A 23,571-nucleotide genomic window follows, 5' to 3' on the forward strand; every position below is an offset into this window, starting at 1 on the left:
GCTGAGATGAACTGAGCCCGTGATATCACTGAGTGAGGTCTTCGATAAAGAGCGTGCGCATCAGCGGGTCACTACTTCCTTTCAAAATGGCGACTCGCTTGGATGTTGACATCGCGATTGAAAGTCTTCTGGAAAGTGAAGTGGAAGAGATTTCTAGAGATGGACAGGAGAAATATGTGCCGTAAGTATTTTTTCGAGTATTAACCTTGAGATACATGTAGCATAGTTGAGGTGTATCTCATAGATATAGAGGAAACTGTGTTCCAACATAATAAATTTGTATTTTGGCCATGCCATGATGAGGGTAGCAAAGGAGGGGTCTTGATCCCGTTTCACGTACAAATTTTGGCAAATTTCACGTATCACGTGGGTTATAAACCGATTTTCACCAGTCACGAATCTCGCCTGTTAGTTAAGGGGGCTAAGAACCGAAACATAGTCATTATGGATCCCAATTCGCATTTTAGTTGACGATTGCAGCTTCTCCTCGCTTCTCCACTCATTAGAATGTTGGTGGGGCGATGTTAAAGGGTGTTACCGAGCAGTCGCGGATGTGGGAAACTCGTGCTTCCAGGTGTGCGTTCCACTAAAATGTCCCTGATGCGACTTCTTTTTACCCGCTAGCAACTGAAGCCTGTGTGGCAAGCGCAAGTTAGTTTTTTGCTTAGTTTTACTGCTTTTCTCTCCCTTCGGTTTAACAAAACCAGTGTCTCCAGTGCAGGCTACAGCGACTGTGACCTCCGAGGGTCAATTTGTTCATTTTAAACCAAAACGAAGCAACACAAAGATTGCTGAAGTGGTAGCCTCCCCACCATCTGACCGCCACACTCTACTATCTGAACGCCTGGAACAGGCTACCGAAGTGGCAATAATTATTCCAAAGGTCACTGGTCACCTGCGGTTTTTTGGGTGTGGTCTTTAGGTAGTATTTATCAACCAAGACAAAAACGTAGCACGAGGTTAAAACCAATGGCCCTATTCAACCTATCTGTCCTATATTCTTGATTTTTCACGAAATGTGACAAATTATTCATGAGTCCCGCACAAATTTTAACCCTTTAAGTCCCAATAGTGACCAACATCAATTTTCTCCTAACAATATCTATACAATATCAAGAGATTAGGTTATGAGAATTAACAAAATGATCATCTAAGAGACAACGCTTTCATCTTTTATCAAATTCTCTCAACCCATCCATGAAGGAAATGTGATCAGTTTGGAGAATTTGTATGTGGATATTGGGGCTTAAAGGGTTAAAGGGACACAGTCAGTTGATGCACATGCACGTTAAATACTATTTCTTAGCTGATTTCTTGTCACAAGACGTGTGTGAAACAAAAGCGTATCCAGAATACTCTAAATAAACCTTCAGATCAAAGAATTATCCTATTGGTGATGATTTTCTAAATTCTCATACACTTTTCTCTTAATGATGTAAAAACACTGTTAGGAGAAAATTGATGGTGATCACTCTTGGGACTGAAAGGGTTATGTAAGTGCGCAACCCCTCCCAAGGATGTTTCCTAGGCTAGCAGTGTGTCTTGTTTGGTAAAGATCTTATGCTGGACACCCTGGAGTCAAAGGTGCAAAGAACTGGGCCCTATTTAATTTATCCTAGAGGAGCATAGCCTAACCCTCAACATCAGCGATGGTGATGTTATTAGGGAGTTTAAGATACCATGATGGCAACAGCGGCAAAAGCATCGCTTAAAAAGTGACTCCTCGATCTATGAAACTTTAGCGCGATTATCCCAACTCGGTCACTATGTTTTATCTAAGCGAACTCTCCCAGAGTTGAATTCTTAAGAAAAATATCCAGGAATACAAAGAGTAAAAGAGATTCGTCGTCGTATGTTCATGTGTCGATAAAACGTGAAATTAGGCAATTCACGTCGTAGTCGTGCAGTGATGGCAAAGAAATGTACAAAAAAGCGTGATGCACATGCAGAGTTGTTGTTTTGCTAATCTTAACCAATTGCTTTTTGATGTTCTCATTGCCGTCGCCGTAGGTGCATCTTAAACTCCCTATTATTGCAAAGCAGATTATATTGAAGTCACCTCTTACTATTGTTATTCCCATGGATGTTATTAGGATGATTGTGATGATGGCTTCCGTTACCCGAGGGAAAGTTGCTTGCATAAGACTTCACTCTAACAACAGTATAGAACATGGACAATGAAATAATAAGATACCTGAAGCATGGATCCCTTCTTAGTCATTTTGGGACCACCAAGGGAACAATTTCTTGAATGAATAATAAGCATTGATGTCAACCAACTAATTGTGAGGTTTCGAAATGCACTAAACAGTAATAACAGTGGTGGTACTGTCTTGTGTATAATTCTGCACAAAAGTCAGAGTTTATTAAATACCATCACCCAAGTAAGACATACATTGATAATATGGTAAAAACTGTTGTGGTTAATATCAAAATGGCTTTTGTGAGAAAAATAAGAAATCATAAAAAAATAATAATAATAATAAATCAGTTAAGCTGTTACATTTTGGCAAAAATGAACAGCATCTTTCATTATATCCACCATAGCGTTCAATGACATTATTTTCTGTTTTTTTTTTCCCTAAAAGTCAGCTGTCCATGTCAGAGAAACTTGCTAAGTTGGCTCACAAAATAGACTTCTTATCTGATGTGAAAGGACATGAAGAGGAAAAAGATGAACAAGAAGAAGAAGAGAAGTCTCTAGTGACATTTCAACCTTCACTTTGGCCATGGGATTCTGTGAGAGAAAACCTAAGGTATTTTTAAAAAAATAATGAATTTAATGTCCAAGGCTTGAAATTATAGTTGTCTTAATTAAGCCCCGATTTGGCTTGGGTTTTACAAGATTTACAATAATATTACATTAGACCAGACTGCAACAGAAAATTTAATTATAACATTGCATGTTTTAAGAACCACTGCTATAACAGTATGTTACATTAAATTAATGTGACACACTTTTTCTATAAATTTTACGGAAAAAGTTCTGATTTTCACTGCAGTGTTGTTTGACATTACTTTTATTGGCTGAAAGGTTATTGTTTGTACAATGTAAGTTTTTCCTTAATATCGTTTTTGCAGGAAGTCGTTAACAGAAATTTGTGTGTTATCCGATGTACTGAATGTGGTACGTGACAAAAAATACCTGATATTGGATCCAGTGTCCCAAAACCAAGCCACACCTAAACCAACCCTGTCCCTTATTAACAAGAAGAAGGTACGGTAATAATTGCTCTCTTTTGCTTCAAATTAACCACGTTATTTTTACTTTGTTTGTGCTCTGAGCATCATTTAAGTACTTATTGCAATTTTTTCCAGTGTGTATTACTGTGGACTAGTGTACTGTGCATGGTTTCTATAATGTATGTGAAGCTAGCCCTATACAGACCTGGATTTTAGTTTTCTTCTGGGGAAAGGTGATTTCAAGGACAGATTTTTTCTTCCCCCTCCTGCTCTCCTATATACCAACAGTTAAGAGCTGATACTGTGATTGACTTAAACACTGTTCATTGGGTTAAATTAGCATGTGCAATGTAGTTACATTAACTTAAACAAATATGGATAAAATGATGCAACAAGCTATGAGAAGAGAGTCAGGCTACTATTGGTGTCTATCTGTGTTCATAAGATTTCTAACTAAACTTGATCGAAACTCCAGGTGCAATATTAGCGGAGCTCCACACGCACGAAGTGTGCAAAGCGGAGCACCATGGGTAAGAACATTTGGTAATCTACCCATGCGAGAAATTTTGGTAATCATGTGACCGCACACCCGACCGACCATCTGTCCACACCACAGGTATACCAATGTAAAACGTCTCAACCAATAGGTATGGCAACCCAAATGCAACTCGAGGTTATTTTGGTGGGAAATCGCATAGCCACCCAAGTCTTGTGAAGCAGAGACAACTAAAGAGTCAATAAAGACGAAAATGGAAAGCGGAAATTGTTTCTGTATCCTTGTTGTCTAAAGTATTGAGCTTAGATTAATTGTCATGTCCACAAATTTGGAATATAGAGAAAAAATAAAGTGGGCAACAGGCCAGCAAAGCTCAAGGAAAAAAAGAGCGACAGAGAGCTAGAGCGGAAGATAAGGAGCTATTTGTTGGAAGAACAACATAAAAATTTTTAGTGGCGGTGAGAAAATGAGAAATCCTAGCGGCCACCAAGGTGAAAATGAGCGAGTGAAAAAGTGAACATAACAGGTATGACATTTCTTCCATAAAACACGTAACTAGGAAGTTTCTGGAAGTTTCATGTTGTGGTCGTGCAAAACAATGGCAAAGAAAAGAAATGTACAAAAAAAGTGTGGTGCACGTGCAAAGTTGTTTTTTTGCTAATTAGACCTATTGTTGTTTTTTTCACCGTTCTCGTTGTCTTCGCCGCTTAGCATTACATGATTTTATATTTTGTTCGAGCAAACTATAAATATTATTGAGAGCTTCGCTTTTAGCCCTGGTCAAATCTATATATTATAATGCTTCTAAGAGATCAATACATAATATAGAGTGAGAAACTATAACATAGCACAGACTGCTCACATAAATTTTTCCTATTCGTTAATAAAAAAATGGTGTTCTTTTCATAGAGCCTGACCAATGCTGCAGATATTCTGCTCCGAGGAGCCCAGAGGATGGAAGATGCTGTGAAGGAAAGGGCTGATCGTAACTCAGGACAAACCAGCAGTGCTAAAGATTTTCATTCTGAACTTATGATGTTACGTAAGAGATGGAGATTGAAGAGGACAGGAGCTTCAATAATTGGAGATTTAACATACCGTTCAGGTAAAAAAGATACTGCTGTTTGCAGTGCTGCTTACAGCACTATTTTCTAGTTCACATGTAGTGTTTGATGTTCCACACTGACTCATCAGCTTTGCTTTTGGGGGATTACAGTCATGCCAGTCAACCCCCGTTCAATGGAACAGCCTTACTCAAATTGGCAGTAGACCAATTCTAATGAAGAGAAATTCAAGTATCTCCTTGGTTCAGGTAGATACCTGAATTTTGAGAGTGATCATAGAGATCAAGAAGACCCTTCACAAGACCCTTGGAAGGTCTCACCTTTCCTATGAAGACTTTGAGTCTGTCACTGTTTACATTGTGAGAAATCTAAATAATCATCCCTTGTTGAGACTGAAGGAGAAGAAAAGGTTCATAAAACGAATGTATCATTCATGTGAGGGCAAGATGCCTATAGAGTGGAAGACATTGAAATAACCAGGAGTTGACCAAAATGATGAGGAGATTAGAGATTGCTAAAGGCCATGCATGGAATCAATTGAAGAGAGAGTACATGTATATCCACAGTTTAATGGAAAACCATCCCCTAAACAAGAAGGTGGGAGCCATACTTACAGTAGGGGAGGTGGTTCTTCTTCTGGGTGATGAGAAGAACCAGGGAGAATGGAGGACAAAGAGAGTGCTGTGCCCTGCTCAAGGCAAGGGAGGAGTTGTAACGTGGTAATACTGTTGCACAATGGACTGGCCATCAAGCATCCTAGATTCAGCTAGTGTGCCAACTGAAGATTCTAAGAGTTGATCCAATATTTTTCACAAGCAGGAGGGGAGGAGGGATGAATTCAGCCAAGAAACAAGAGAGTGTTCAAAGAGACCTTCAAAATGGGGGATTGCAATGTAGATGCAAGCAGAGGAGGAGGATTGACATTGATTTACATGTATTGGAGGGCAAGAGCTTATACCAAAATGCATTGTTTTATACATGTTTAACCCTTAAACCCTAAATTTGGCCAGTACAGGTAGCATCTCCCTAAAATAACCTTATGGGGGGAATTTATTGTCAATTCAAAAAAGTATCTTAACTATTATATCCAAGCAGTGAAACAAATTCTCTTAACTTGTTCTTTAAAGAAATGTATGAAGTTCTTTATGGAGACTTTGAATGTGGATATTGGGGATTATAAGCAGGTTAAATGGTTGATCGTCTAGTGTGAGCTGCTGAAATAATTTTGATTTTCCTTTTCCAGTGGGATCTCAGTTTAGGAATCCAGGATTATTTGAAGTTACTAAAGCTACCAATCCTGAAGACACTGTTGAACAGCGGTCAACGGATAACAGAGCACTGGATGTGACAGTAGGCAGTGACCTAGAGGGCACAGCGCAAGTCAGGGTTGCCATAGTTACATCTGGAAAGCAGTTAGAAATGGCCTTTATAAGAGGTAGGAATTTAAACCCTTTTTCATTTTCAAATCTCAGAAATGTTGATACCAAATAAAAACATGATAAATAAAGGAGAAAAAATGCTTTTAGAGTGAACAAGGTGTATATGGTTGGGAGCTGTCTTTGCTACAGGGCGTTACATTGGTGGCCTTATTTTGTAGGTGGGTATTGTAGGAGGTTTGGTGTTACTGGGACCAAGTGAACTTTCCATATTAGAGTGGTGGGTGTTGGTAATATCGAGATGGGTATTGTTTGAGATTTGACAAGAAAACTGTGCGGACAGTTTAATAGAGAGTTGTTTGTATTAGAAAGGTGTCCAGAAGGAGAGGTTCCACTTTATAATATATAGATTTAGCCAGGGCTAAAAGCGAAGCTCCAATTAATAAATTTATAATTTAAATTAAAAAATAAACTTTTAATCCACAAATCATTTAACTTAAGGGCACATTCATGTGACTTTTGAGGGAAAGGCTAAGTTATTTTAGAGTGAAACATCTTACATCGAATTGATAACCTTATATGTACACCCAAAAAATAGCAAACATCTTCGATCACATTCAAGATCACAGTAGATTAGGCCTCGAAAACAAATTCTTGGAAAACAAATCACGCCGAATTTTTTTGCGTTTGAGAGGTTTACTTTACAAATTCTTGCCAACAAATCTGAGGGTGTTTAAACCAACCTTTTATAAATTTTATACATCACATTTGAGGTGAAACAGTACTATTTATCACACAGACCTCGGACAGAATGCAGTATTTCACAATTTTTCAAGACAAATTGCACTCAGTCAATATTCAGGACGATCAATCGTAAAGCGAAACCCTTCAAAAATTTCCAAAATCACCCATATGGCTAGCCGGTTCTCGTTTCTATAGTGCGAGCTGTCAGTGTGGTCGAGTGTTTGAATGAACTTTAATAGCGTTACACTTCAACATAATAGCGAATTTATTTATTTTTTTTGTTATTTAATGGTTTCAGTTATAACGATGTGTAATCTTATAAAGCGTTTGATACGCGCGACATTTTTGAGTACTCCTGCAAGCGATGTTCATGAACGATCAAAACAAACGGCACAGACAAGCGATTAAAATTGCAGGAGAGACTACTAACAATCAAAAAAAGAAATATAATTCGGTGAAACATTTACAGAGATAACAATTTTCATTCATGAAGACAAGTATTAAAGTGTCTCTAAAAATCCTGAGTCTCGGCGTGAAGCTTTATAAGCCGGCTTCCCGGCGCGGGTGTTTACTGTTTTCCAAGGTGAACTCCTCGAAGCAAGAAAATCGCTCAAAGTTTTCTTTCTACAGCCAAATTTATAACTAAATATTCTTCGGAACGTTTTCTATCTGTGGTGAGCAAATATATCTGAAGGCTTTTTAAAGTTCTGTAAGCTTATATCAAACCGTTCAAACCTGATACTAGGTCAGATCATTGACTCAAACTACGGCTACAAACGTGCATAAACGTGCCGCATAAACTGTCAGCGTGAATGTGCAAGACTTCGTGAAATTAGATATAACAAAAACAAACATCAAATACAATAGTTACTCAGGCTTACCATTCGAGACTCAGTTCCTGAAAGCTATCAAGGAAGGCCACAGTTGCTTGAGACTTTTAAACCCTCTTAAGCATTAAGCAAGGTGCAAAACGAAAACGATGCCATCCGAAATCGAATTACCAAATTTTGACAAGCGACGCGTTCCTCAACCAAAAACCCAGTAAACAAACCAGCCATGAATAACAGAAGACTCTTGATAGCAGCTGTATTTCATTTTGTACATCCAGAAGAAAAAGACAGTTAAAAACATCACAAGTTGACACAAAACTCCTCAGCTTCAGCTGTCAAAGTAAACAATTTTCAAGATGCTGCATAATTTTTTCGCATGAACTCACCTGTCAAATTTTGACCAATCAGAGTATAAAAATTGGACGTAGAGCATGACCAACGCGTGACCATGGTAAGATAAGGTCTTCCCCGCCTGTACTTTTAAAAAAACTGGCTGAATTTTCGCTTCCGAAGTCAGTTTGAAATCAAAATTCTAATAGTGCGGGGCCATAGTGACATAAACACAACATATTTGATATGAATCCTTGGAAAAAATAAACTTGAGCCTGCGATCATTTCAAACTGGTAATTTGTCGGCGGATAACTTCAAAAAATACTCAACCTCGATGGGTCGACACTTGAGCCCGCGCTACGGTCAGGTGATACTGGTCAGCGGATGCCCTGTTTTGACAGCTGTCAATTGATCACAACATTGATGTGAAATTAGTTTTCTCTTGGGCTCCCAAACTAGCTAAATTGTGAGAGTAAACATTGGTTTTCCTGTGGTGCGGACGGACGGTCGGTCGGCGGTCGGCGGTCGGCGGTTGGTGTACGGTCACGTGATTACCAAATTTTCTGGGATGGGTAGATTTACTTAGCAATGGGGCTCCGCCCACGCGCGCGCTTCGCGCTCGCGTGGAGCTCCGCTATCAATGTATGTTCTCCATTTTAAGACCCTGGTCCAATGAGATAATATAATAATAATGAGTGATGATTTGTCATTATGTTCAAATAGTTACTAGTGTTTTATCGTATTTTGAATTCCCTTCTTGTCAGGTCTGATGAGCGGTTGCCATGACAGCAGAGCAGTAGGCATCCCATCCTGGCAACGGAAGTTAGAGTCAGCACAATTCAACCTGTTCTGCAAGGAACTCTTTATCCAGGTTTGAAGAATATCTCGATGTCTGTTAACAGCTGATATTTTGTGACTGATAGGTTATTAAAGCTGCATAGTGAGAGTGGCAGAAATTTGAATCAAAACACTTCTCATTAAGTTTTAAAGTAGACTGGTAGGATACAAAAGTATGCGGCCTGGCAATCAGGTACGTTAGGCAATTTGAGGCTTTCAGTGCCTCACTTCACCCATTTTTCCCCATAAAGTAGACAGCTCAGACCTCAAAGTAGCTTGTCTTTCAGCTGGTTGCCAGCTTTTAATGAGAACCCTGTATTGCTAAGTGAATTCAATTGAAATTGGACAGACTGCAAGTTATAGTAGTTGCTAAATACAATTCAAAGGATGTCAAAAACCAGCATACAAGTCCAGCACAATAACACATTGTCTGCCAAATGAAAAAGTACATTGTTCATGTCAGCTATGTGCAGCTTGAGAAAAACATTAATTTCAGCTTGTCCTTGAGACAAACAGCTCTCAAATTTTTCAAATTGCCTAGGGCCAGTCCACATATTTGTTTTTTCTTTTGTAAATTAGGTAGAAGATGCCTTGCCTGGCCCTTGCCTTCAAGACAAGTGGGCATGAACATAATGTTACTTGCCTGGCTGGAAAATCTATAGCTTGCAAAAACTGTGGTCTCTCCCCGCTCCTCACTGTAGGGACATTTCACTCGGAGGGAATCTAAAAATATGAAATCAGTTAGTAAGGGGGCTACAAATGTAAATTTGTTCAAGTTTATGTTTCTCCTGGTCGATTTTAGTAAAAATTTGTGTTCTTTGGCAGACAAGCTCAAGGAAAACTCGAATGCTTCTGTTAAAGAACAATAATTATATTCCACAGAAATGGACTGTTTTGTAGTAGATTCATCGTGTTTACTTTTGATTCTGGACAGATTTTGCATCTGCTCATCAGTATGGAATTTCTGTCACTGAGGTGCAGACATCCCTCCTGGTGAAACGTCCCTATCAGCAAAGAGCGAGTATGGATGGCTGTTTATGCAGGCTAGAAAATCTACTAGTCTTGGGTGACTTGACAAGAGTTTTTTCAAGCTTTGTTCTGATGGATTTTCTTTTATCATTCAACAGCTGTCACAAGAAGCATACAACACAAATGACAATAGACCACACTCTGTAATGGCAAATGAAATCAGAGCTGAGGTGAGTGTAGTGAACTTGTGTCTAAAGGTTTTTGTCCAAACAGCGACCCTTGCTTGACATTTTAAAGGTTTTTTTAAGAGTATTTTTTTAAGTATTGTGTTAGTTCATTCCAACAAACTGTTTATAAATTAATTATTACTCTAAATTTCTCGTGTCATCAGATTTTTCCGGGAACAGATCTCTGTATAACTTACTGTTCCCAAAAAGAGGATTCAAATCAACGCTCATTTAAGGTAGAGAGAATGAGAACTTGATACTTATATGTGTTATATGTAATAATAATGTTTGAGACATTGGTTGTCTTTACACTAGGCTGTTAAGTAAAGCGTAAGAGCTGCTAAGTTTTTCTTAACCAAAAAATGCTTGTGTGCAGGCCTAAGTAAAATCTCAAGAAACTTTACTTTGTATCTCATTAAAATTGGAAAGTTGAAACGATTAAAGAAAGTTTCAAGTGACTTGAAAACCATCCTTAAAACCGACTTAGCAAACTTGCGGTTTCTAAGCTTTGAGAAAGGTGAAGCATGTCAATCAATTTTAATTATGTTGCGTGGGAAAATAGGCTTAAGTAAACCTGAAGTAAAAAAGATAGGTTGTGTGTGAAGTTTTCTTGTACTTGAAGAATTTAAAATGTACTTGACTGATGTCTTGAAATATTTCTTAGCTTATTTGGGCTCTAGTGTAAAGACAACCATTGTTGATCACGAATCATGATACATAAAAATGGACATACAAGATTTTTTTTTTGCTGCACTTGTCTATGAGGTGCTATTGGGTATTTTCCTACAGAGATAATACTAATAATACAACAGAACTGAATTAAATGTAATTTTTTGGGTTTGCATTAGTAAGTTTGAAAATGGAAATAATTTTAAAGTAATAAATCTACAATACTTGTCAAATAATTTTAAAGTAATAAATCCACAATACTTGTCAAATTTTGTTGAAACCCTCGACTGAAAGTGGGGATTTTCATGTCATGCCTTTTCAACCAACTTTTTGAACTTTTCCTGAAGTGTATCTTTGCTCGCCTTCCCCAATGTTGAGATTCGCATATATTTACAAATGGGTGATACCTGAATTAACATTGGGGAGGGCATAACGTGACAAGTTTTGAAATGTGACGAGCATTGTAGGTGCTTTTGATTGAAGTAGTTCATGTAGGGTGCAGGAAATACTCCCCCCCCCCCCCCCCCCTCCCACCATCTGTTTCTTAAGGTCCTTCTTGTTCTGACCGCAGTCATCAAGAGCGGGGCTACTATGAATGTGGCCCCTGCTAATTTCTTAAGAAAATAGAAGAAAAATAGAACCAAAAGAAATCCCTAGCTGTTTGATTCCCTGCCTAGTTGTTGTATTTCCCCGGCAACTTTAAATCTTAGTGACAGTCCCGTTCATTATATATTTCAGTCATCACAGCCACACCAGGATACGGTATCTTGTGACCAGTCCCTGGAGTATGCTCTTCATTCTCTCCTAAGAAAGCGACATCATCAGGCACAGGCTCTACCTACACCTCGTCCAGTGACTGCATACCCCATGCAGGGAGGTAGCAAGAGGTTATGTCTTGCTGGTGCCTCGGCATTGACTGCAGCTGAAGTTGCTCCCTGTCTACAGAGGTGCCAAAATGTTATTTCTGTTTTTTTCTTCAACTCTTTAAGCCCCAATATCCACACACAAATTCTCCAAACTGATCTCTATACATTTCCTTAAATATTGAGTTGAGAGAATTTGATAAAAAGATCGAGGCATTTTTTCTTTGGTGATCATTTTATCTCTTGACAATGTATGGATATTGTCAGGAGAAAGTTGATGTTGGTCACTGTTGGGCTTAAAGGGTAAAGGCTGGTTTTTGGAACCGATGGAGTACGGGGGTGCAGGGAGGGGGGGGGGGGGTGGCACTTTTGACTGCGTGGACATCAAACATTGGAATTGTAAGCAGTAGCTGAGTCATAAGCTCTAGGAATTCAGAGTTTTAGGAATCTGCTAATGACTCTGTCCCTTATGATCTTGTGAAACTGAATCGATAGCAGAAGCAGAAAATAATCGAGTCCCAAATCTCAGTTGGTTTAGTTCCTCTTCTTCAACCAATCAGAACCACTACCCAGTTCCTGGTAGTGACACGTCATCAGTTTGCAATTACTGCGCCCATTCCTCAGACATTATTTGTAAGCGTGCGCAATTACTGGAATTTCCCTGTGGCATAGCCTCTGTTAAGACTTGTGTAGCCAGGATGATGGGCAAATATGGGACCATGAACCCTGAGGGTGTGGTCTACCGTTTATAGCTTGTGTAGGCAATTTGATCCTACTAAAAGTCCTGCCAAAAAGGTTTCATTTGAAGTTTAACACCATAGGATTTCACCAACAAATTTAAAAGTTAGTATGACAAGTACTTGGCAAGTAGGTGAAATAGGATTAATGTTTCGTCGTTGGTTGTCTTTCATTTTTGCAGTTCTGGTCTTTTGGAGGCAGTGCTGAACATTGCAAGGCATAAAGTGCTTCAGAAAAGGTAAGAAGAGTTCAAGATCTCGTGGTGACAACGGTTTACGGTCGTTTGGCCAACAAGGCCAGCTTATCAGTTATTATTACCTTTAACAAAATTGAAAGAAAAAAAATGAAAATGGTTAAGCGTTTTCTTTTTGCTGGGAAGAATGGCACCTTTTCTAAGGAGTCACTTTTTTTTTAGTAAACACTCCCTTCTTTTAACAGAGCCGCTGATGTGATTGATGCACTAAAGTCACGAGTGCCTGATCCCTGTGTCACATGTCAGTGGGGTGTGGTCGGCTCCGAAACAAACACTATAGCGACATTGCATGTTACATCGCCAGATGTTGGTGATATGGGAAGGTTAGTTTGTATTTTGTTTTATTTTTTATGCCATTGTATTTCGGAGTATTTGAAGTTGTACAAGGCCAGGGTATGAATTCGTCGGCTAACAGTCTGATACAAAATACATTTTAAATGCTACTGATGTATATTAATACATCAAGATACCACTGGTGAAGAGGCTACTGATGTATTTTAATACATTAAGATACTACCGATTAAAATGCTACTGATGTATTTTAATACATTAAGATACTACCGATTAAAATGCTACTGATGTATTTTAATACATTAAGATACTACCGATTAAAATGCTACTGACGTATTTTAATATATTAAGATAGTACTGATGAAAATACTACTGATGTATTTTAATACATTAAGATACTACCGATTAAAATGCTACTGATGTATTTTAATACATTAAGATACTACCGATTAAAATGCTACTGATGTATTTTAATATATTAAGATAGTACTGATGAAAATACTACTGATGTATTTTAATACATTAAGATACTACCGATTAAAATGCTACTGATGTATTTTAATACATTAAGATACTACCGATTAAAATGCTACTGATGTATTTTAATACATTAAGATACTACCGATTAAAATGCTACTGATGTATTTTAATATATTAAGATACTACCGATTAAAATGCTACTGATGTATTTTAATATATTAAGATAGTACTGATGAAAATGCTACTGATGTATTTTAATACATTAAGATACTACCGATTAAAATGCTACTGATGTATTTTAATACATTAGGATACTACCGATTAAAATGCTACTGATGTATTTTAATATATTAAGATACTACCGATTAAAATGCTACTGATGTATTTTAATATATTAAGATAGTACTGATGAAAATGCTACTGATGTATTTTAATACATTAAGATACTACCGATTAAAATGCTACTGATGTATTTTAATACATCAAGATACTACCGATTAAAATGCTACTGATGTATTTTAATATATTAAGATACTACCGATTAAAATGCTACTGATGTATTTTAATATATTAAGATACTACCGATTAAAATGCTACTGATGTATTTTAATACATTAAGATACTACCGATTAAAATGCTACTGATGTATTTTAATATATTAAGATAGTACTGATGAAAATACTACTGATGTATTTTAATACATTAAGATACTACCGATTAAAATGCTACTGATGTATTTTAATACATTAAGATAATACTGATGAAAATGCTACTGATGTATTTTAATGCGTTAAGATAATACTGATCAAAATGCTACTGATGTCAGTACAGAGTGGTCGAGCCTACCGCACTGAGATCTCGTACCCAATTATTTGAACTTATATGTTGTTGCAGTCTCAGGGTGTGAGTTTACAAGAACTTTGAAAGAACACTTTTACCCCAAAATAAATGGAGGCAATTGTTTTCTACGAACCTTAAATACAGTCCACAAATTGAATACTTTTTCCCTGGCAAGATAGGCACAGCTGGAATCGACTCTTGAACTGACTAATGCATTAACTGCTGTTTCTTAAGTTTCACATTGTTCTAGAATTTGTGTTTTCTGTATTTGCCTATTTTGGTAATGAACAATTCACTGTTTTCAGATCGTCTTTCCAGCTGTGTGTAGGAACTCGAGGAATTCGAGCTGTTACAAATGATGGCTTGTGTTCGGATTTATCAACGCATGCGAAAGATCTGGAAGATTTCATTCTCAGTCAGGTTTGACCCATTGTGCTACTAAGTTTTACACAAGAAGGATGACAACTTTGTTCTTGCTGCTGAGTCTTACTGTTTACTTTCTTATTAAAAATTAACATTGAAAAATTAAAATGCCAAAAGAACATAGCTAAAAAAAAAACTTATGTCCACACCAGCCTGCCGCATACAAACTTGCGCGTTAAAAGGCTGCCGTCCACACGTGATCACGCGTGGTCCTTTACGATTGTCGTAAACGTTTTCCAGTGTGAACGAGGTCGTAAACGGATTGTGTAGCTTCTGTGTCGCATTGCATTATGGGACGAATTTGGACCCAGTTTCTGCGCAACATCTCAATAGCTAAAGAAAGAAGTGATAGAGTTTGCAAAACAATCCCATAGGGCAGTTCGACACAACGTTGATCTACGTAGCCTCACTCGCAAGCCCCAAATGGCTACTAATGAAAACATTCTCTTATGGACGTTTTGCTGTGAAGAAAGTATGAACTTAGCCTAAATCACAAAATTGACGTTTTTACGCTTTTCTTTAACACAATACGCGCTGGCCGTCTTGGAGCCTCTAAACGTTCCGGCGACTATTTAAATAAATACCACTTTCATGTCATACTCTCGCCTCTTTTGCAGGTCTGCAATCACCGCTTGTCAGTGGCGCACTCTCTAGCGCTGAGCCTGGGATGGCACGTGATCCATTGTAGTCGTCACGTGGGCACTGGTCCCAGTGAGCGACAGGGTCATATGAGAGGTTTGATGGTGAAGTCGCCAAACGGCGCCAAGTAAGTGTTGAAAACAGAATTATTTAACCGAGCGATTACAAGTCAAGTAGTTTCCTGGCCTCCAACGCATTAGCCTGCGAGCAAGCTCTCCGGGGCGCTATAGCGGCAGGGCCTTTTCGATTCCCGCCCCGCCACCAGAGTGCCTGCTGGCAGGCTACCAACGCATTCGTTAGGTACTTTAAAAGGTACTTTTCATCATACCACACTGGCCAGCCGTTTAGAGACCAGTGGAACTAACCAACGGAAACAGAACAACATTGTTTGATTGAAACAAAATTTCCAACCGGCGAGAAGGGCCCCTGTTTTCACCGAAATTTTGATTGCTCCTCGTTGAAGTGGGACTTGAAAAGACAAATTTTGAGAATGGAACCGGCAAGTTCCATTTGGACCGAACCAACAAGTCCCAAGGGTCGACTATACTATGAAGTTATCAGTTTAGGTTTCTGGGACACTGTCCACCTCCCCCCCTCCCACCTGCGCCCCTCCACCGCTTGAGCCAATGTTTTGCCCTGAGTGAGAAGTAAATGTTCATGCTGGCTTAAGGGGAGGGGTAGGTGGGCAGTAGTTGATCCTAAGTTATTAATATCATTTTTCAACTTTTTTGCAGAGCTATCGCAGTCCGCACAGGACCGTCCAGCGGAGTAACCATTCTAATCAGGCGCCCCGAGCCTCCCTCTGGCGTGGCACCAGAGTTACTTGGGAACATGAACTGGGGGAGCTTAGGTGGGGACTTCAAGGAGGTTCACTATTCCAAAATGCCAGGAAGAACTTTTGTGCAGAAATTATTTTTATTGTTGGCTGTTGAAATGCGATGATACACATGAATATGCGCCCCGATATCCGTGGCAACGGCAACGGAGATAATTATACCTGGCTTCCTGATAGACTACGAGCAGTCTCTCTTTTTTCTGTAGTCCGTCGAGCAAAACGCGAGACACGCGCGTGACTGATGTCGCGAGACGAGAGAGGCTAAATCTGAAGAAAAAGAGAGACTGCTCGCAGTCTAGCTTGCTGACAACTATGGATGAAAATACATTTATAAACTAAACACGTTCTGGCCGTGAAATAACCGGGTTTTTTTCCTTTACATTATCTTAATTGTATTAAAAAAAGATACCGTATATTAAATTATTTAAAGACACTTTTGTGTACTGTTGACCATTCCTGATCACTTGAGTCACAGTAAAAACCTTTAAACATCATTTAGAATCTAGTATTTACTCAACAGAAAATTAGTATGGACGCTGTAAGAAATAACAATTTCAAGAAAATTAGATGGCAGTAGGATGAATTCACTGCCATGACTGAAGGCTTAACTGTTACTTTTTCACTGCAATGATCGTGAAGATTTTTTGTGTTTGTATTTTATTTACTCTGTTCTATGAATCATCATCATCATCATCGCTGACCGCTGACCTTGAGGATAGAGGTCCTTAGGTTGTTCGGACTTTTACGGACAAATGTCAAGTTTTAAGGGATCCGGATTTGTAAAGGAGTTCTGGACAAGGTGTATCTTTATAATTTTAGTCAGGGTTTCAGTCGGTTCTGCCATTGACGTTCAAAGTCTTCGCTTAACAGCTACTCCAACTTTTAAGGTCATCGTGAAAAGTTTCGTAAGGTCTCACGGACGTGACTTTCACTTGCACACTATCACCCATCTGCTTCATTAGAGGCAGTTGAAACGAGATGCGATCTATGTAATCAGGGCTATCGACGCACATCAGAACATGAACCTACAAACAGAACAAATAATCAATACCTGGTATTTAAATATTGAGCTCATGATCGGTGATGAGGTAAGCTTTAAGACGGGGGTCAAGTGGTGACGAAGATGACGGGTTTGAATGATAGGGAGCTTAAGTAAAGGCGTTTTTGAGCGACGCACTTCAACCGAAAGTATAGTCTGCTACACAGCCGTTTTTAGTGTCGTCACGCATTTAGTGTCGTTACACATAGTGGGGAGGAGCTTTGCGTGACGACTCTAAAAACGGCTGTGTAGCAGACTACCGAAAGTAAGGCCTTTTATTGTTTAATATGACTTGACGCTAACACATATGTTTTGCCATGTTTCGTTACGCTTATACAGACAATTTGCCGGAAAAGTTTAGCAATAACATTGCCCAAGAATGGGAAAAGTCCACTTCCGGTTGACTTGCGTCGCTCAAAAACGTCGTCGCTTGAGCTCCTAATATGAAGGGGCTGAGTGACGGCCTTCTTCTTCCGTTGCAGTGGCAGACCCAGGGGAGGGGCCCAAGGGGGCGCCCCCATTATTTTCAGACTAAACTGAAAAAAAAATTTTGTAGACCACCCCTCCCCCCCCCTTATCTCAGAGTCTGAATGACGGGACCCCCCTCCCCCCTCCCCCCTCCCCCTTATATTAAGGTCTGAATTCGGCTGTGCGTCGTGTGGACGGACGGAAGACCGATTCGATTTCATACCCGGATTTATTTGAATGGGGCCTCAGTAATCTAATTTACATTTAATCTGATTCATTCGAAAGTCCCGAACTTCGTCAGCGATTACGCCTTGAATTGTCAGTCGAGATCATGTGAACAAGCGGCCTTACCCAGATCCTGAGAAGGTCTTCCCCGTCTTATGGCGATGTCTTATTACACACGGTTGATGATAAGATTCCTTTATATTTTTGGGTTGGTGTTGTGCTCCGTTTCTTAGAGTGTTCAAAAGGGAGAAATTAAAGCTTTTACTGGTACGTTTCTAGTGATCAGAGCTTCTGTTTCTCCCTACCTTTCTTTCTCCTATCACTTTCCATATGTCCACTACACTTCCTTTTTTCTTGCCTCCTATCGCGGCTTTAGCTTCTTGAAGCCATACAGCCAGAAGTTCGTCTTGGGTTTTACCTAAACAAAAGCGTTACATTTAATTAGACAAATTTAATTATAATAAATGCTGCAAGGATAAACCATGACTGAACCATGCTTGGATAAGTTCTGTAAGCGAATACAGTCAACTCCCGCCTTGCGGACACCTCGCTATTACGGACACCCCGCTATAACGGACAGCAGCAAAATCCCCGGCGAAAGTTACAAACGTTTGACTGAAATAAACTCCCGCTATTACGGACTCTCGCTACTACGGACTTACGGACACTTTATTCGGTCCCAACGTCACAATTTTATTGTTTTGTCTCTCGTTATAGCGGACACCGAGCCGCATCTTGGAATATTTGCACACATAGAAAGTCTATTTTTTCTGCTTTGAGACTGTCTTTGTCTTTTTCTCTTAAGTCCCTCTTTGCAGTCTCGCTGCCATGAATAAGTTCGTCCAGTCTGTCCAAATATTTCCTTCCGCCGTAAATCTTATAAATAACTGGAAGTTCCAGTCCCAAGCCAGATCCTCGATTGATCCGTTTTCCACAGATTTCTGCTGTTTCCTTGTGGATAGCCCTTTTTAAAAAAGACGACACAATTCTCGATAAAGCTAATGGGATATGGCCAACAATGGGTCCAGTATCTTCTACAAAAGCAACAACATGCGGATCTTTTGCATTTTCTGGTTCCCGCTGTAAAGTGAGCGTGGTACCAATAACAGGCTCGAAAATGTCCTTGTAAGCATGGTGGCCTCGCATCCACGAGTAGTACTCTTTGCTTTCAACTCTTCCAATTTGAGGACTGGCCATAACCGGTACAGTAAATAAAAATAGCACAAAATGAGTTTAGAAGAACTACTGTACACAAAGGGTACGTAACTCCTGTTCTGTTAAGTTCTGTTCTGTTTGTAAATAAAGTCTGACGGTCTTTACTTGCGACAACGGGTCTGAAAAAGGTACTGGAGTTAATGAAAATGGACACACATGTGACCCCCTTCTGTAAATATGGTTTAAAATAAAAATTTTCTCGCACCCCGCTATTACGGACTCTCGCTATTACGGACACCAAATCGCGGTCCCGAGGGTGTCCGCTATAACGGGAGTTGACTGTAAAAAGAATTCTATTTTTCCTGGGACTTACATTCTTTCCAGTAAAGTATCTTATATAATTATGCCAACTTTATCATCAAGAATAAGTCGCACTGCATACTTTTTATATGTAGAAATATATAACCAGTAATGGTGATTAAAGTAGTTTAGTTTAGTTGTTTAGTGTATTACCACTTGACCCTCAGCGAACAATGGCTCACAGCAACACCAGCTAGTACCCTTGCTGAGCAGGGTATCACAGCAATACCAACGGAATACAGTTTACCTGGGTACTCGATCGTAAAAGTTAACCAGTAGAACAGTCCTTCCTTAGAGACTGTAGGCAGTTCCTCAAAAGTGTCGTCTTCTCCAGTAACTTTGTTATTCAGCTCTGTTGCAAAGGCTTCATAGGCTCTTAATGGCGTCACTTCTAACTGTACTTGGTCTCCCATCTCTTTAACAATCGGCAGGTTGAACGACATTCTGTCAATGTCATCAGGATTGTCTACTCTCATAACTAACCAGGGAAAACCAAAGAAATCAAATTAATTACACTTTCTATCTCGCGATCTCGCGTAAGAACCCATAACCAACTGAAGAAATAAAAGATCCAATCTCCAATTCTCCAGATTCTCAGCGGTTTTTGAGCTACCATTGATTCTGCGGTACCTTTTACAGGGAGGGATCCAGGAATTTTTGATTGGGGGGGGGGGGGGGGGGTCAAACTTTGGACTGTTGAACTTTTTTGTGGCAAATTACTGCTCATAGAGACGATCACGTGTTTCTCAATCTGAACGCCGGTCGCCGTGAGCACAGGACATACTTGCTTTTCGAACAGAGGCGAACAGATCATAGGATAGCCTCCCCCGCAGACATTCTTAGGCGTGCGTCACGCGTTCCTTCCCCACGAACGTCTGCTGAACTGAAAGATAAATTCCTTTATCATTGTTCGCCAATATCGGCTGGAGATCACATGCAGATTATCGGCAATGTTGAAGTCAAAGTGTTGACAAGCCAAACACATACGTACAAGCTCTGTAGAGTGTGATACGTGACCAAAGATTTTTGTTCTTGACGATAATATAGGAGATAAGCGTTGGCTTTTTGTATATTTCTCTCTGTAAAGGCTGGCTTAGATGTTATTTGCTCATAAATTTGTTCGTTGGGTGATGCAAATGCGGGGTTACCTTGTAAGACTGAACAAAAGGCAGAATTTTTTTTCACACTTTATTGTTTTGTAGTAAAGCCGACTTCCGTTCAGCAAATTTATCCTCCGAGGTAATTTTTTTCAACGAGATTCTGAGTGTAGCCATTAGTACGAATGCTTGTGAGTTAACTGAGTAGTTTGTTCTAAAACTGTAACGTCTTCACCTTTCATGAGATCTTTCTGAACTTTTCTGGAGCTATAAAGTCAAGCGCGAAATTTCTCAAGGTCCAAACTGCACTTCCCAGATCTGGAAGTCTGCTGTGATTGGTCTACGTTTTTTCCGCTCAAGTCAGCAGACGTTCGTGGGGAAGGAACGCGTGACGCACACCTAAGAATGTTTGCGGGGGAGGCTAATCATGGTAGGGTATTCAAACACAAAGTCAATGACATTTTTTAATATACCTGAAATGTAGTTTAGTGGTAAAATTAAACGCGTGTTTCCTTAAAAAAAAAAATCAGTCAGTTAAAAAGTGATATACGATCCTGTCGATGTAAGAATTTCTGCTTCAAAGAAGATAATTGAGCCCCCGGCAAATGACTGAGATTATTCTCAACGCAACTCGATCGTCTTTGTCACAATAATAACTACCTCGGTGCCAGTTGACGTTTTCGTCATTTTTTCATCTTTTTTTTTTTCATTTCATTTATTTCGGTTCAGTTTTATAGAAATGAGAGTCGTGCCTTCTGTAAACGCGGGAGTAAATTACATGGAGGTTTTGGGGGAAGGGAACAAAATTTCGTGACCGTTCTAAGTGGCCCTAGGTGTTCAAAAATTTGATAGTGCTATCTGTTGATACCTTATATTTATCCAGAGGATAACGCAGAAATTCCATATCCTCTGGCCACCAAAGAGCGTATTATTCGGTAGATAGCGCTATCCAGCTTTTGAACAACTAGGGCATGGGACATGGATTTGAGCACAGTATAGACTAGCCTAAGCCAGGCTCTCACATGGTTAGCCTGCGAAGCGCAGACGCATTTCCGGTCGTCGCTTCTCTCCCTCCGAAAAATAGCGTCGCTATTTTTCGGAGGGAGAGAAGCGACGACCGGAAATGCGTCTGCGCTTCGCAGGCTATCACATGGTAGGCACGTCGCGAAAGTAAAACAAGCAAGTAGAGAAAATAAGACGCGCGCGATCTCCTATTAAGTACAGATCATTTAAATGACTGCACGCGACAGTTAAGAATTATAGGAGATAATTAATAAGTCTTGGACTAAATTTCCACTAAATAAACGTCAACCGTCAAAATTGGGGAAAAAATGATCGTCAATCGTCAAAGCTACCACCCCATTGAGATCCTCTTAAATACTAGGTGATTATGTTCTTATCAACGTAAGATTATCATGCAATGAATTTTTAAGCGAACTTCAAATGAAGTTAAAATAAAACTCACCATAAAACACCTTGCGTTCTCCAACAGCCTAAAGAAAAATCATGTAGAAGATCATAATATGCTAAAGCAGGAAGCCTAAGACCATTTTACCCATGTGCCGGCTCACAAACTTAAACGGACTCCATCCCGGGTAAGGTACTCAGTCCCTATCAGTTTCTACATACTAAGCTTCTATACAAGTGACCTGGCCGGGGTTGTTCAAACGTTGGATAGAACTATCCACCGGATAAATCAATATCCAGCTGATAAATACTGGGGAAACCAATTGCACTATCCACTGGATAGTGATTTATCCAGTGGATAGCGTTATCCACCCTGAACAACTAGCTAGGGCCAGGACGATTGCAAGACAGTTTTGAAAACACCCCCAGCTAAAATAGCCTGTTCACCGGCAGACCCGCGTCTATTCTCTCTTTCCTCATAAGAGATGGTCTAGCGGCAATTTCCAATGGCAATGGGATGATTGGGTTGACAAGATGTTCCCGATATTTTTTTTACCTCTGAAGGTTCCTCAAAAACTCCAACAGAGATCATTTTAGAGTTTAAGCACCCTAAGCGTTCAATCCACGGTTCCAATCTTAAGGGTTCAACGAACACGCCATGATTTTTATAAAATAGATAGTACTACTCCATTGGGGACTGAAGGACATATCATTAGTAGCAATAAAGAAATAAATCTCGAGATAAAAAGAAAAGCGATTTCGCGACGGCGAAGGCAAGGAGAACGTCAAAAGAACCGATCCTCTCTATCGTTCTTGAATTCACGTATAGACAAAAGAAGCTACATAGAGGGCAATTCGCGCGCTGCGTTATTGTTTGAACTATTTACTACTATTACACTGAAAAATAAAAATATTAGCAAATACGTTAATTTTATCGATCCGAGAAAAAAACAACAACAACAAAAAAAAAAACAAGCAAAACCAAATAAATCCAGTCCAGAGTCTAGTCCTGAGAGTCCAGTCCAGAAGAGTACAGTCCTAATTTTCCAATTGCCAAGGAAGGATGATAGACACGAAATTCCTCCTAGATCAAAGCTGTATTTAAAAAATCTAGCTTTTCGATAGCGCTTTCTTCAGTGCCTAAGCTAGAAATATTACTTATTTTGCAAACTATTCAGGATCGAGGATAGTATGTGCAGCGATCGTGATATTTGCGCAGGCCCTTTAATTTGGTGACGTCCCCATCGACATGCAGGCTAAAGAAATGAGGCTGGTTTCTTTTACAATTTGCATGGGTCGATTGATATTCAAACCAGTCTCATTTACCTTCCAAAGCTGTAGTATTCTGCCATCTTCTTTAGCTTTCAAAGACTCCTCGGCGTTTTTTAACCAGGTGTGAATAAACTGTTCTTGAGGTATTCCTTTCAGTATTCAACGGTGAGCTTGATCAAGAAAAGTAGACTCATCTTGAGACGTAACAACAGCGCGGCGAATATTAATCTCCCGAAGAAGTTACCACAAAGCTTGGTTAAAATGGCGTTCAAAAACTCACTGTTCCATCGAAGAGTAAATTGAACATTTGATGAAGGTAAAACTGATACGATGGCCGATATCCAGTGGACATCAACAGAATATACAAACTAATATTCGCTTGTAATACTGAATGAGTAGAGGCACGAATATATCAAAGCTATTAATTAGCCTAAGGCCAATTATTGCCTGTGCGAAGCCT

The 23,571-nt window shown here is 39.5% G+C and overlaps 1 protein-coding gene and 1 pseudogene across 2 annotated transcripts; one reads left to right on the forward strand and one right to left on the reverse strand.

Moving 5' to 3' along the window:
* The first annotated feature begins 6 nt into the window (after positions 1 to 6).
* LOC140943383 (mediator of RNA polymerase II transcription subunit 17-like) lies at positions 7 to 16,291 on the forward strand. Of its 2 annotated transcripts, XM_073392461.1 has the most exons (14): positions 7 to 181; positions 2,589 to 2,756; positions 3,082 to 3,217; positions 4,589 to 4,784; positions 5,987 to 6,178; positions 8,789 to 8,895; positions 9,989 to 10,060; positions 10,222 to 10,293; positions 11,465 to 11,673; positions 12,509 to 12,565; positions 12,766 to 12,903; positions 14,497 to 14,611; positions 15,232 to 15,380; positions 15,988 to 16,290. In XM_073392461.1, the coding sequence occupies exons 1-14, from the start codon at positions 87 to 89 to the stop codon at positions 16,193 to 16,195; spliced, it is 1,914 nt and encodes a 637-aa protein (XP_073248562.1). In that variant the 5' UTR covers positions 7 to 86; the 3' UTR covers positions 16,196 to 16,290. The 2 variants fall into 2 exon arrangements, with proteins under 2 accessions (XP_073248562.1, XP_073248563.1); XM_073392462.1 differs by lacking the exons at positions 7 to 181; positions 3,082 to 3,217 and having other exon boundaries at positions 2,595 to 2,756; positions 15,988 to 16,291.
* Positions 16,292 to 16,809: 518 nt separating this feature from the next.
* LOC140944061 (uncharacterized) lies at positions 16,810 to 23,571 on the reverse strand (annotated as a pseudogene).

The sequence above is a fragment of the Porites lutea genome, chromosome 7, assembly GCF_958299795.1.
Source record: "Porites lutea chromosome 7, jaPorLute2.1, whole genome shotgun sequence".
Taxonomy (NCBI): domain Eukaryota; kingdom Metazoa; phylum Cnidaria; class Anthozoa; order Scleractinia; family Poritidae; genus Porites; species Porites lutea.